The sequence below is a fragment of the Carassius auratus genome, chromosome 22 (genome assembly GCF_003368295.1).
Source record: "Carassius auratus strain Wakin chromosome 22, ASM336829v1, whole genome shotgun sequence".
NCBI classification, from domain to species: Eukaryota; Metazoa; Chordata; class Actinopteri; order Cypriniformes; family Cyprinidae; genus Carassius; species Carassius auratus.
In genome coordinates this window covers 22,582,162-22,597,041 of record NC_039264.1, presented here as the reverse complement: position 1 = coordinate 22,597,041, position 14,880 = coordinate 22,582,162, and the positions used below count along the sequence as shown (strand labels likewise).

Genomic DNA, 14,880 nt, shown 5'->3' with positions numbered 1-14,880 from the left:
GGCGTTGAATCATCAAACATGGTCTGCTGTCCGCCATCCACGCTGCTCACTGTCACCCACATGTTCACTGCACCTCGGAAATGGTCTGTAACCTCTAGGGGCATCATGTCCTTCACGCAGAGCCTGAAAGTGGCTGATCCTTTAATCTATGTAGAAGAAAAAAAACTTGTTGCAGATAATGCTACTTACTTTTGATGTTACAAGGACTAAAAAGCCCAACTTTGACTAGTTGGTTAACACTGATTGGTTGCTGGTCAATCTCCCCCGTCCAAATTGGCAATTTTTTATTTGGACTTGCAGTTTTGTCCATGCAGACCACAAGGAGTGGCTATGGACTACACCTCTGTGGAAACCAACGGCTTCTTTTGCTGAGCTTGCACTGGTCTAGACATTATAGTGGACTACTACTCAACAGTCTGCATGTTGTTACAAGTGTGAAATTAAAGGTGGACCGCAAAGGGTGAGGCTGGCATTTGGGATAGAGTCCTGACAGACCAGTGCAGCCATGCTTGCAAATCTTCTCTCAACTAAAAAGGTTTCACTGGTTGAGCAAGTTAAGGAACCTCGTGGATTCAACAGCATGAAAGCAGAACATATGCAAGACTTTTCAGCAAAGAAATATTTTATCATGCGCTCACCTCCATTGATTTCACCACTGAGTGGCCAACTTCATGTCTGTAGTAGCCTATGCCATTGACTGTCATATTAACTGTTAATTTGCCCGACACTGGCTTTCCAAAGGTGTACCTGGAAAAAGGCAGGGTGAGTAAGAAATTGAAGGCTATTATAAAATGATTAGCTTAAGACGTTAGGCAGGTTTTTGTCCCATTACCTTGCCTTGACTGTGACCTGTTCACATGAATTGAGGTCTCGAATGTAGGGAGGGGGCTCAATGATGAGCTCAAACCTGGGCATGACTGTTCAAGAGAAAAAAAAAACAGACTAAAATAATTTCGTTTGAAACTCTCCTTGTTGTAAAAACATGTGTTCATAAAAATGATGGAATATTAGGGATTCAGGCTTTAGAGTGTTAATAAGTTTCTATGTTTTAGAGACGATTTACTGTTTTGTGTGGTTACATTTAGTTGAATCAATCCTTACCATACTTCTGCACTTCAAACGACTTGTTGTATGTGTGGCCTTGCATCTCCACGAAGACTAGCCATTCGCCAAAGACTGGTTGGTCTGATAGTGGAAAGCTCATATTGACAATTCCTAGCAGAAAATATTATGGCGATTAAAGCTTATTACATATCAAGGTGGCAGTCACATAAACTAAAGTTGTACAGTGTGATTATGTAATGATTGCAACATTATTAAACTATACAAAAGCCTGATTATAGTCAAAGGAATAAATAGTAACAGTTCTTACCACAACATACAGACTTCAGAGCTTTCCAATGGATTATGCGGGATCCTCTGGGGTCCTAGGTAAACAAAGTGGTAATCTTAAACAGTATGTGGTAAAAGCATTCTTGCTTATTTGCTTGCTTTAAATCCAGAGGCCACTTTACACTCATAAAAAGGCAGCAAAGAACCAAGCTTAAGCAAACATGTCTCAGATCCAATGATGCTTTCAAACAAACTGACCTCGCCCTGACTCAAAGGGTCAACACTCCAGGATCCCGTCAATCAGTGCAAACTACCACACCCCAACTGACACTGTCCTCCAGCGAGAGCCAGAGGCCGACAGTGCCAAACTAACATAAACATGAAACATCGCATACATAGCAAACATTTTTCTGGTCCCCCTTTGGCCATTTGCACAGCTTTAGAAGAATTTTCTGGAACTGAGCAACAGTGTTTGCCCCAGAGACGCTTCAAAGACCAAGCAGCATGTGGGAAAGAGATGGAAAGCTAAGCACAGAGCAGTGGGGGGGCAACGCCCCAGGAAGAACTCGCTCCCTTTTATCTTCCTAGTTGCCCGCTAGCATCTGCTCTAGGGTCAAACCCAACACCGGCGACCAATTGTGAAGCTCTATAGCTGTGCAACATGGACCCTGCTGGGGAAAGAAACACTCCAACCATGCTTCCCTACCAGAGCAGTGTCCGCCCCACAGCCTCCACTTACCACTATGTAAGCCTCAATCTGTAAAACAAAACAAAGAAGTGATTGAGAGGGATAAAGGACAACAACTGTATAACTACAGCTACTTTAACCTCCTCAATATCTGAATCAATCCTGCATCTGAGAGAAGTTTTGCAAGCATTTTGCCGGCATGCAAACTTTAGCACCCCAGTTTTCAAAAAGGATATTGTCCACACACTATAGCTGGAGCCACTTTTGGAAAAAAGCTTGTCTCTAAGCGTCTCTGGTGAACGTGTTTCTGTAATTTGTGTTTTTACGTATGTGCATGAAGGTAGTAGAGCTAAAACTACCTATTGCTCCTTCTAAAAACGCTTGCTAGATAAGATTTTAGACTCTAAATAAACACTGCTAATGGTAAATAGGACAATGCTTCTCGAATACAAAGCATAATTTAATATTTTAGCATGTCATTTCAGGATTTCACCTTTTCACTGGTTGGCCTTAGGTCTGGTGTGACAGCATATACATTTATAAGAACTAGAAAGGAGAGAAAAACAAACATGTAATAATTAATTAAAATTCAACTTCTTCTGCAAAGCCATTCATGACACTATTTAGCTATGTTTGGAATAGCATGCAGGAGGTACAGTGTGCAAAATCAGCACATTTTCTGTATGCATCATATGCATTTTCATATGACATCTCCAAATTCTGCAATATGTAACAGACCATGCAATATAAAATATTGTGACCCGCAGTGCAATGCACTCAACATAAGCTTTCATTTCTAGTGTAAGGAATGAATCAGAAGTGATATAAGTTGTTTTTCGAAAACATCTTTTACATGAATGGTAAGAGTTATGGCTTAAGATGTATTAAAAATGACTAAAAATGTCAACGTCACAATCTACTGTTTTAAAGTGTTTAGTGCTGCATTATTTTTGGAATTTTTTAAAACATTAGGACGTACACAGTGTGTATGTAGTGTACTAGAAATCTAAACACAGCCAATATCAACAGCATTGAGACATTTAACAATACAAACATAGTTAGCATCATCAGCAACCCATTCCCATTTGGTGAAAGGAGAGAGACCTTTCTGCCGGGGTTTATAGACTGGCTTGTCGGTCTGGATGAAAACAGTTGTGCCTTTGCTGTCCACCGTCACAGTGGTGTGGTTGTGGAAGATGAAGCCACCCTCATTGAGCTGGCGGTTCCCCCAAACCTTCAAATGTGCCTGGCCTCTGAGATCTGACGGCACCTAGGAACATTGTGGTTTTTAGTCATAAAGGTCTTATTGAGCTCAGTGCAGATGCTACTTTCAAGGGTTAGTTCAACCAAAAATGGAAGTTCTGTCATTAATTATTCACCCTCATGTCGTTCCAAACCAGTAAGACCTTCGTTCATCTTTGGAACACAAATTAAGATATTTTTGATGAAATCAGAGAGAATCTTTATGACCCTGAATAGACAGCAGCATAACCACCATGTTCAAGGCCCAGAAAGTTAGTAGGGACATTAGCCGCATTTCCACTGTAGGGCCTAAAGCGGGAGTGCTAGTGTGTGCCAGGGCCAGTCGCGTTTCCACTGTCACTTCTGGGGCTTGATCGTGCCACGTCGGGGCTTCCTCGGGGCCAACGGCCAGGGTTTTTTGGCCCGACAAAAATCTTGGGCCAAAGCGGGCCAGCTGGTTTTGTACAAAGGTGGAGTTTCTCCTTAACTGGAGTCAGAGCCGCGGATCATTACATAAAGCTTACAGCTATAACACCACCATTCAAAAACTTTTTAAAATAAGTTGAGCTTAAAACTCACTTTTAAGCGTTTGAAATAACGCGATTCAATCCGATGTGGATTATAATCACTATACAAGGCAGAAATATTTATAAGTGATGCAAAAGACAATGGACGCTAGGTATTAACATTACCATAGTAAACATGGTAAATGTGACCTTTTGAAGAAATGTATATGTGTATACGTGTATTTATTTAGTATCATATTTTATCTGTTATTTGACTCGTTTAGTTTTTGTTCGGAAGCTTTTATAAAAATATAGAAATTATAATTCTTTCAAAATGTGATGTATATAGGTTACTGTGACTTTAAATAAACAGAAACAGACTAGACTGAATAAGCAGACTATATTCAAAACGCTTTATTTCTGTGTGAAAAATGTTCCGTATTATAGTAAAACACAGATGTTTTGGATTTAAATATCTAACAAAGCATGCAAACAAACTGACGCTTTTATCATGTTCATTTTTTGATTGCAGCTTCATAAAATTAAGGTTGAATGACTGATATCACATGAACTATTTTATCAAGGTCTTTACTACCTTTCTGGGCCTTGAACGTGTCAGTTGTGTTTCAGTCTATGTAGGGTCAGAAAGCACTAAGATTTCATAAAAAATATCTTAATTTGTGGTCTGAATATGAACAAAGGTCTTACGGGTTTGGAACGACAAAAGGGTCAGTAATCAATGACAGAATTATTTTTAGGTGAATTATCACTTTAAGGACTATATGGGCTAAAACTGGCATATGATTGTCTCACCTTTATTTTGATGGTGCCTTTATCTGAAATGAAAAATAAATGACAGGTTAATTGAAATCTGCATAAGCACAAAGATTTCTGCATCAAAGCATGAATTTATAGTGAAATAAAGCTAAATAAGATAATTAAAAATTAACTTGATTAAAAAGATTTTCAAGGGTATGAGGAGCTCTTGGCACCACAGCTGTAGTTGGACATTACTTTTAGATGATGTATCGAGCAACACTAAATTTATATGAATACCCAACATAATTCTTACCTCGAACAGTGCCATGACTATGAGCCACAATCTCGCCCTTGACGCTGAGCTGCAGTTGTACTCGTGTGTCCTCTACTGCATTGAAGATGGTCACACTCACGGCCTCCTCCACACCGGCACGGAAGACAGATGGTGCAGCAATCAGGTATCCTCTGTGAATCAAAGGACGGAGAGCAACAGCTGTGTGTGTGTGTTTACATCACTAGACTCCAGGTACCAATTACGCTAACACTTTGTTTTGTCTAGAGCATACATCTGAATCTCACATCATAGGACACACAAATCAAACAAATAACGGTCCCCGCCTTACCACTTGGGAAAACATAAAACAAATATAAGAAGTTCAAACACAAACTGGCAAGTATTTTGTGATTCTTTGTTGCCCATGTTGGGTGTTGTGAGAAAGAAACAATAAATTCCAGATCAATAGTCAGTTTGTAAATTACAGCGCAAGGTGAATATTCAGGGCCAAGGCTGATCACTAACGGCCCCCGACTACTCAATTTAGCCTACCAAAACATCTTCTAATATAACAAATTGCTCTTTTTACTTCATTTACAATGAGGGGTTGACCACTATGAAAAGGGACTCCAGAGGCACTTTGAAGGACCATGACTAGGGCTGTGTCTGAAAACACCCCATTCCCTAATATAGGGAACTATTTGAGGAAACCATTGTTTAGGTTACAGACCATTTCCGAGGTGCAGTGAACATGTGGGTGACAGTGAGCACCATTTGTAGTGGACATTATCAAGTGCAATACTGCAATATGCAATAATGAATGTACAAATAATGTATAATCAATGGCTAGAGATGTATGATCAACGGCGTGCATTTAACACCCCCCCCTCACAGACATTAATATGGACTATTCAAACTTATATTGTTATAATTCATTAACGCTTTGGAATACAGAAAAATACAAAAAATAAAAATAAATAAATAAAAAAAGTTACAAAGTTTAATGAAATTTACTGTAAAGAAAATGTACCAACTATAAAGTTTTTTATTTATAGAAAATACATATTTTACATCATAGGTTTGACTCTAAAACTGCTATAAAATTAAAGCAATATGTATAAAGTAATGTTCCAAATTTGAAGTTGATAATAATAATAAAAAAAACATTTATATTAAATTTTGTTTAGGCGTTATATCAAAAACAGTGGCCACTAAATTTTTTTAATTAATTTTTCTGTTACAGATTTATAAATTGTTTTTAAAATATTATTTTTCTATCACAAAATTCCAACTAGGGAATCCTGAGACTTTTCCGATGATATGCATTTAGGCAAAATTATAAATGGTTTTGGTATTGTTTTTTGATGTGGGACGGTGACAGTTAAGGTTAAACCGAAAGCACAAACAATGCAAAAGCGACAATTTCTTGTGCACTCAGTGTTCAAATTCACTTACTCATTTTCTTTAACTTCTACAAGTGAACTATATTAGTGGCCTAAAGTAGGGAACAGTAAATGAGTGTGTGTGTGGGGGTTTGGACACACTTGTTTTGCTGCAAATATTTTGAGCGAAAAAAAGACTATTCAAAGAAGATGCTGAACATCAACATTGCCTCTGAAAGGTGGAGTGCGCCACCTACAGCTCTGGAGTAACTGATTTTAATTCAAACTGACAAATTAGTTTTGATCTCTGCAGTGTTTAGACCATTTTTTGGTGATTAATTTAAATGTTTGCTGTGTTGGCCTTTATTCTTAAAAGAAAGCGCACATAAAAGGGCTGCATAAAACCCAATTTGGGGGGTCAATGCAAATTAAAACTAATAGGACTTTCCAAAGACATGTCAAGACAAAGGTCAACGCAATGTTGTTATAGAATTAACCAAGTCTAACCTAATTCTGTAAGTGTTTTTCACCTCTTTGGAATCTAAGTTGTCTAGACTACTTACACAAATCCAGTAACAAATTTGGTTCCAGTGACCTTAAACGATGAGAAAAATTTTGGAAGGTGACTCTCTGACCCATTACATGCCCAAATAAACCCAGGCAGCTCAGTGTCCTTGAGTTTAATAGCATGCCTGAGTGTGAGATATCAGGTGGTTGGCATTACGGTTCAGCGAGGCCAGAAGCAATTTAAGTCTCAAGGCATGAGAAAATCCCTTCCAAGGCATCTTACGTGGAATTGACTGCATTTGATCCTCACCTCCCGATCTCACAATACTCTCATGTGTGCGGTGGGCATAAAACTATTCAGTGTTTACATGATAGCACTATCTTGTTGAAGGAAAGAAACCGCTACTGGCTGACTCAAGAGAATGTAGCTCTTTGTCAGAGAGGGCAAGCTAGTTATTGACCTTTTTCTCTGGTGCTTGAAATACTTGGCACAACCAAGTGTAACAGGTACGGACACTGAGCTCTGCCCAGCCCTGGTATGAAGGATGAAATTCATGGACTTCTACGGGTCTTGGGTCAATTAACCCAACAGGATTCCTGTCAACCAATCTTTTAAGGGGTTTGAACAAGGTTCAACTTAGTGTTTGACGTCGCAGCATCAATAAAAACGATCAAACCTGGACAACAACATTACTATCAATGCAACATCAATAACTTTCTCAAAGAACCGAGAAGAACCCTAAATTGAAAATGGCACTTGATAAGAAAAATGAACCCAGTGTCCTACAAAAGAATCAGTCTTCTAGTCCACTAAGAAAGTCTTCTAATGGGCTTTACCTTTGGAAAGTGAACTGGAATGTATTCTCGAGAACATGCAGAGAAAAAAAAATGGGTTCTGCACATATATTTATCTCACTACAATAGCTGCATTAAAGCTGAATATGTTGCTTCTTGATCTTACCAACAGTGGGAAATCTGACTAAGACAATGACATAAACTTTAAAATGCTGGTTATTCATGATGACCTGTTTTGAAAGAACTTCTCTTGGGAGTTTGTAGATAACAATGTCAGCTGTACCACCCATTACAAAAATGTACTGTACCATGGTGACCAAAGTCTCATTCAAAATAACAGACACTACAGTTAGTTACAACAAAACTCTAATATCCTGGCAAGTACATGAAAACGTCTTTGAAGAGGATCCCCATGGTGTGTTACACTAGTAAATGCATCGAGTTTTTGCTAGCAATGATAATTACCATAAACATTTGTAACGGATTACACGTTAGTAACACCCACACACATCAACAGCAGCCGTGCTACTGAGTTTATTTGGTGTTGCACCACAAAACATTTCCAAAGGCGAGCGACAAACTACCGAAGGATGCCGTTATCACCTGACTGAAGTCTTTTCTAGACATTCGTGCTTGAAATGAAACAGAGGTTCGGTCATCATTCATAAAAGTGCGCTACAAACATACTTACTGTCTTTCTTGTGAATGAACTCCACTCATTACACACACCATGAACACAGTCCACAGAGTCCAGGATTTGTGGTGCACATGCAACGCTCTCATTTTGTCCTTCACTTAGTCTGTCCGGCGTGTATTCCACAAATATTCTTACAACTTCGAGTGCAAACTCAAGTATCCACGAGGAGCAAGCACGAGTCTCCGGCGCAGCGCGTGCAACGTTTTTATCCCAATCGCCAGTGTTGCGTCCGTGCAACTGATTTTTTTAAAACTCCTTTCCACACGTACAGACAATCCCCCTTGGCTTGCTGTATTTATCCGCCTTAGTTCCGATTGCTCATATTTCAGCATTAAAACTTATCTCCATCCACCCCACCCCTGTAGCACGGTATTTAATGCACATCAGATCCAGCGAGCTGAGCTCCACATGCTGTAATGTAACCGGGGCAGTCTGCTTTTGCCCCTTTGAACCCTTCAGGCTTTTGTCTCATTCAGTGGTGTGTCAGAACAAGCCCCTCTGAGCTAGTAGAGACAAGACTGCCACTGTCCCTGCAACGCCGCCTGGAAGCTACACAGGTCCGGTTGAATGAGACCGAAAAGATCCGATTGCTTTTGTCGGTTAATGTTTAGCTACATGCATTAATTTAAGATAATGCATCCATTAATTTAATGCATGCATTAATTTAACTCATTTTAATAATGTTACCTAAATATTATTTGACTGAGACGTTTCTGACATACATATTGGCATAATAAAGTTATAGCTTTAAAATATAAAACTTCAACCTAATGTGTGAATTCATTTTGATATGGAAGCGCAATAAGGTTTTAGCATAATATAGAACACTTGCGCCCCCTCGTGGTCCTTTAAGCGCGAGACGTCTAATATCAGCGATATTATGAGAACGTTTTTATAAATGACAGTTTTATGTTTTAAGACACTGAATTAAATAAAAATGGCATTTATAGATAACAATATAGAGAATATATAGAATATAGAGAACATTTTACTGTAATATTACTATAAATATTTATTGTTATATGATATTAAGAAGTTATGCCTCTATTAGCTTAGTCATAAGCCAATATACGTAAAAATGTATTCTCTACATGGTGTTTGCAAAAAGAAAAGTTTGTATCAATATCTTTTTTATATTTCTTTAAGAAAATATTACGATATAAACGATGGATAATTCGAAAGGAAACTTCTTTCATATTATTAGTAACTAAGTATTTATTTGGAATCAGCCAAACTTTCCTCCAGGGAATATCAGAGACAAAAGCATTCCAATAAACCGGAATATTTGGAACTGATACAAAATCAAGAAGGATAGGGGGTCATTTGAAACAGTCATAGTAATAACTCCAAATGGTATGGAGTCAAAAACAATAGCAAATTCTTTAGAGGGAATGGGGATATTAAAACGACAAAATAAATTCTTTATAATTTTATAAGTGGCCATTTTCATTAAACAACTGATTTAAGAATAATATTTCTGCCTCAAACCAACGCTGAAAATAAAAAAAGAACTCAGTTTCGTCTCAGCACAACAGCATTGAGGTGACGTCACATGACGTTGTATTACGCGAACCGCCAACAGGAAGTGCGTGCAACAGCGTGCTTCGTGACTAAACGAAATATACACATGTTGCTGGTCTGAAGATTTATCTGCCAAGCTACGAAAACGCCGAAAGCACGGTGACAGCAACATGGTGAGCTCGTTTTAACTCAGCTTGTATCATATAATGACCTTTAGGAATATTAAATGAATAGAAATATAGACAACTTAGCGAATTTGCTAAAGCTAGTCTATGCAGAAGTCGAATTTCAATAGAATAAGGTTGGTAACACTTCAGTATAAGGACCAATTCTCACTATTAACCGAAAAAAAAAACCTTCCCAGAAATTTCCACCTCAAATACCATTACAGCTATCACAAACCATCAACTTTTTACCATTACAATTATTAACAAAGGTTTACTTGTAGTGTTTTCTGGGACATATTTAATAAGGAATTAGTGGTTTTAACAAGCCACCAATAGAAGGAGACCAATTACCAGTAGAGACCAACAGTTACCATTAAAACCCCAAGTCCCATTATAACCAGTAAAACCATTACAAATTCTGTTGTTGTTTTTTTCAGCAGGACAGTTGCTTATTAGCATGTCTATTATTGACATATTGGCTGTTTGTTTCTTATAAAGAACATGTCTGCCTGACTATATTCCACATCCCTAATCCTACCCAGCACCTACACTTAATAACTACCTTACTACTTATGAATAAGCACCAAATTAGGAGTTTATTGAAGCAAAACATAGTTAATGGTTTGTTCATAAAAAATTGGACCTTAAAGGTTTAGTTCAGCCAAAAATTAAAATTATGTCATTATTAACTCACCCTCATGTTGTTCCAAACCTGTAAGACCTCAGTTCATCTTCGGAACACAGTTGAAGATATTTTAGATTTAGTCCGAGACCGTTCTGTCCCTCCATTGGAACTGTGTGTACGGTCTACTGTCCATGTCCAGAAAGGTTCTTTTGCGATCTATGTAATGGCATCATTTGCGATGATTCCCCTTGATTCAAGCCTTCGGTTTACATGCGCTCATAGCACTAGCACAGAATCAGTTCAGTTCAGACGCTCTGTGTGTCGGTCTGCTTCACGCTGAATCACACATACGCAGTATCATCAGCTCCTCATTTCTCGAATTGGATGCGTCCGACAGAAACGGTTCTTGGTTCAGTGTACTGGTGAACCCAAAACCGATGCAACCGGTTCTTGACTTGAGAACGAGTCAATATTTCGTTTGTTATCTGGCTCTGCTCAGTGTTCATCTTCAGTTCTCTCTTCACAGCAGTTCAGTCAGTGAACTGTTTGAGTACATGAATTACTCCGGGATATTGGTTTGTTTTAACTCCGAGGGAGTGTCAGCCACATTAAACAAGTTAACAGCTTAAGTCATTTGTGGATTAATGCGTATTAGAGATGCGAACCGTTTAAAACGATTCGGTTCGATTTGGTGAACTCGGTTACATCGAATGATTCGTTCGTGAACCGGAAATCACAAACTGCTTTGTTTTGAACTGTCTTACAACAGACACGGAAGAGAAGACAATGCTGAATAAAGTCATAGTTTTTGCTATTTTTGGACCAAAATGTATTTTCGATACATTTATATTCTAACCCACCCTCTGCTGTCACATGAACTACTTTGATGATGTTTTTCTTACCTTTCTGGACATGGACAGTATACCGTACACACAGCTTCAATGGAGGGACTGAGAGCTCCTGGACTAAATCTAAAATATCTTAAACTGTGTTTTGAAGATGAACGGAGGTCTTACGGGTTTGGAACGACAAGAGGGGGAGTCATTAATGACAATCTACATTTTTGGCTAAACTAACCCTTTAAAATAAAGTGTCACCATGCAGTTACATATTAACATTTATTACATATACATAATTTAGTAGTAATAAAGTGACATATTAACAAAATAATAATATATATTTATGATTGCATTTATAATTATATCGCTAACAAAATATTACCATGTTTTTGACTGTTTAGTAATATTGTATATAAATATGTATTCAAGTTCTATTTATTCTTTTTTAAAGGCACCTACAGATTTGAAAAATTTGGTCAGAAGATTTTATGTACTTCAAGCTGAGCGTGTGGAGGCATACAAGCTATTTGAGGAGTCAGTTTATTTCTGTCTGTCTGTCTCTGTCTGCATGTTTGTTTCTCTCTCTGTCTGTCTGTCTGTCTTTCTGTCTGTCTCTGTCTGTGGGTTTGTTTCTGTCTCTGTCTGTGTCTCTTTCTGTCTGTTTGTTTCTCTGTCTGTCTGTCTCTGTCCGTCTCTTTCTGTCTCTCTCCCTGTCTATCTTTCTGTGTGTCTGTCTGTATGTTTGTTTCTGTCTGTGTCTCTGTCTGTCTGTATCTCTGTCTATCTATATCTCTTTCTATCTGTCTGTGTCTCTATCTGTCTGTCTGTATCTCTGTCTGTTTATAAATCTGTCTGTCTGTCTCTGTCTGTCTGTCTATCTGCCTGTTTGTCACAGGTTATTTGAGGTAACAGAGTTGTTGTTTTTTTCTCAGGGGTCATGAGGCGTATTTAAGGACAGGGCCCCACTATGACTTCGAGCACTACAAACAGCTGGTACATGAGATAACAAAAGCATTCTGCGGCATTTCCAAAGAGGTTCTGCAGATTAAAGAGCAACTGCACCAAGACTTCGACCGGCCCGACCTCTCCGAACACATTGACAAAATGCAGATTAAAGAGAAGGAGAAACTAGAGCTGGTGGGCAATGTTGTTTTTTCAAATGTTTGGCTAACATGACACAATATTCACTGTAAACAGATTTAATCTATTTTAGATCTAATTTGCTTTTCATTCCAAATTTTATAAAATAATGAATGATTAAACATAGATGCTGCAGATACTTCGATTCATCGGTTTGGAAATGAAAAGTTGAGTGCATTGCTTTATGGGATACAGCATTTCAGACGCTGAGTCATTAAGAAATTTTATAGGAATGTTAGGATGTGCACTGTCAAACATATTTTAGTTAAAAATGTATGTTACTTAAGCCCCTTTCACACTGCACGTCGGACCCGGCATATTGCCAGAACATTGCCGGGTTGCCTTCTGTGTGAAAGCAACCACGTCCCGGGATTTATTCCGCCATTGAATCCGGGTCGGGGACCTAGTAACATTGCCGGGTTCGACTGGGGACGAGCGCTGTGTGAACAAAAGCCAGATCTAATGCCGTGTCGAAGTGATGACGCGCATTATCGCGCGACTCTTTTACCAGCTGTTTTGAAGGAAGATCAACGTTCGCAGCAAAAAAATATGTGCAATATGAGATCAGTTAGTTCCGCGCTGACGCCGAGATTGTTCGCTTGCTTCATTGAAAGTATAACGTGCCTAACGTTTTCGACTCGTACATTACACATCACGCCCTGATGTCACATGTCGTTACGGGATCTTTACGAGTTGTGTGTGTCAAAGCACGCACATATCCCGGGTCATCACTGGAAATCTAGCGATCCGGGAACAATTGCCTGAACACTTTACCAGTGTATTTTCTCACCCCTTTTTTTATGCATCAGACTGAAACGGTATTGAACCAAATGTATCTGTTCTGTAATTGGTTACTGTATTCTTAATGTGTATCTATATTAATGACTTTGCAGACAGCTAAATTACAGTTGGCCAAGCAGAATGCCCAGGATCACCCAGAAGATGAGGATTTCCAAGAGAAAGTCCGTGAGATCAAACAGGAGTAAGTGCAACTCTGTATATATATTTAGCATATTTGAAAATGGTTTTATTTCATAGAAATTTGTAATTTGTTTAAATTTCTTATTTTATGTATTATATTATATTATATTGATTAGTAATCATGTGTAAAATTAATATTAATGAATTGTGTGTGTGTGTGTGTGTGTGTGTGTGTGTGTGTGTGTGTGTGTGTGTGTGTGTGTGTGTGTGTACAGGTGCTGGTCATATAATTAGAAAATCATTAAAAAGTTGATTTATTTTACTAATTCCATTCAAAAAGTGAAACTTGTATATTATTTTCATTCATTACACTCAGACTGATATATTTCAAATGTTTATTTCTTTTAATTTTGATGATTATATATAAGTTTCACTTTTTGAATAGAATTAGTAAAATCAACTTTTTGATGCATGCATATGTGTATATGTGTGTGTATGTATATATGTATATATATATATATACACATATATAATGTACACTCGTTTGTGTAAAGAAATCAACTATAAAAATAAAAAGTATTTATTATTATGCTTTAAATATTTAGCTGTTTGTTTCTTGCATATTAGTGAAAAAATGTTAATTGATCAATAAAATAAATGAACAGGAGTAAGTGCAAGTTTTTCCTAAACACCTGACAATGACTATATATATCTATCACTGTTGTAATGTTTCATCCTGGTTTTGATGTACAGTTCTTGGTTCATCAGATTAATGGTTAAAACCTTTTGTTCTTTTAATCCTCAGAATAAAAAAACATTTCTGTTCTCGCCATCTCTTTCAGTATCATAAAGAATTCAGCAGCTTTGAGTGAGATTCTGCAAGACTTCAAGTACGACTCCGAGGAGCCGGAGTGAGATTCAGTCAGTCTCAGGAGACAGAGATGGATTCAGATCCTCTGTGAACTTTCCTTTCTAATGAAGAGTCATCTGAAGTATCGATCGCTCTCTCAGGCGTTGCATAGACAGAGTGCATTGCTGCTGCTGAAGCAGGCTTTGCAATGCAAATTTTTATTAAAGAGAGTCTGGCATTTTTTATTTCATTATTTTTTATACCTTCAGAATAGCTTGTGACATTTTGTTTGCTAAACCAACACAATGTTAATTTAAAGCATTTATCTGTTCATTCTGAATGTAAATAACATTCATTATTATATGCATAATAATAATAATATTCAGAAGACATTTAAATATTTTGAAGACATTTATACAGAAAAAAACTATTTGTACATAATGATACAGTATTTACATGATGTTTTTGAACACAAGATGACAAAAAATGGCAAATTGCATTTCAAATACCAATTTAAACTTGAGTGTTTAACAATTAAAGGGACAGTACACTAAAAGTACAAGTTTGTCATTATTCACTCACCCTCATTTAATTCCAAACCTGTATGTGTTTATTTCTTATGTGGAAGCTTCAAA

The 14,880-nt window shown here is 37.7% G+C and overlaps 2 protein-coding genes across 2 annotated transcripts in view; one reads left to right on the top strand and one right to left on the bottom strand.

Moving 5' to 3' along the window:
• The window catches only part of LOC113040533 (C3 and PZP-like alpha-2-macroglobulin domain-containing protein 8), a 9,227-nt gene extending 504 nt beyond the window's left edge, over nucleotides 1–8,723 (bottom strand). The window contains exons 1-11 of the mRNA XM_026198851.1: nucleotides 8,177–8,723; nucleotides 4,841–4,992; nucleotides 4,582–4,604; nucleotides 3,125–3,290; nucleotides 2,514–2,566; nucleotides 2,072–2,089; nucleotides 1,373–1,427; nucleotides 1,102–1,215; nucleotides 833–917; nucleotides 639–747; nucleotides 4–146 (exon numbers count right to left, since the gene is read on the bottom strand). Of these exons, the coding sequence (XP_026054636.1) occupies nucleotides 4–146; nucleotides 639–747; nucleotides 833–917; nucleotides 1,102–1,215; nucleotides 1,373–1,427; nucleotides 2,072–2,089; nucleotides 2,514–2,566; nucleotides 3,125–3,290; nucleotides 4,582–4,604; nucleotides 4,841–4,992; nucleotides 8,177–8,268 (1,010 nt within the window). The 5' untranslated portion in view covers nucleotides 8,269–8,723. The remainder of the gene's footprint in view (nucleotides 1–3; nucleotides 147–638; nucleotides 748–832; nucleotides 918–1,101; nucleotides 1,216–1,372; nucleotides 1,428–2,071; nucleotides 2,090–2,513; nucleotides 2,567–3,124; nucleotides 3,291–4,581; nucleotides 4,605–4,840; nucleotides 4,993–8,176) is intronic.
• A 1,027-nt stretch (nucleotides 8,724–9,750) lies between these two features.
• LOC113040041 (required for excision 1-B domain-containing protein-like) lies at nucleotides 9,751–14,801 on the top strand. Its single transcript, XM_026198263.1, has 5 exons — nucleotides 9,751–9,876; nucleotides 11,786–11,868; nucleotides 12,267–12,471; nucleotides 13,368–13,456; nucleotides 14,238–14,801. Exons 1-5 carry the CDS (start codon nucleotides 9,874–9,876, stop codon nucleotides 14,308–14,310), a joined length of 453 nt encoding a protein of 150 aa, XP_026054048.1. The 5' UTR covers nucleotides 9,751–9,873; the 3' UTR covers nucleotides 14,311–14,801.
• The last annotated feature ends 79 nt before the right edge of the window (nucleotides 14,802–14,880 follow it).

What these genes read in the sequence shown, in the direction of transcription:
- LOC113040041 (XM_026198263.1), top strand. An exon ending in GCATACAAGCTATTTGAGGA is followed by an intron (nt 11,869 to 12,266) that starts GTCAGTTTATTT and finishes TTTTTTTCTCAG; the next exon opens with GGGTCATGAGGCGTATTTAA. An exon ending in GTCCGTGAGATCAAACAGGA is followed by an intron (nt 13,457 to 14,237) that starts GTAAGTGCAACT and finishes CATCTCTTTCAG; the next exon opens with TATCATAAAGAATTCAGCAG.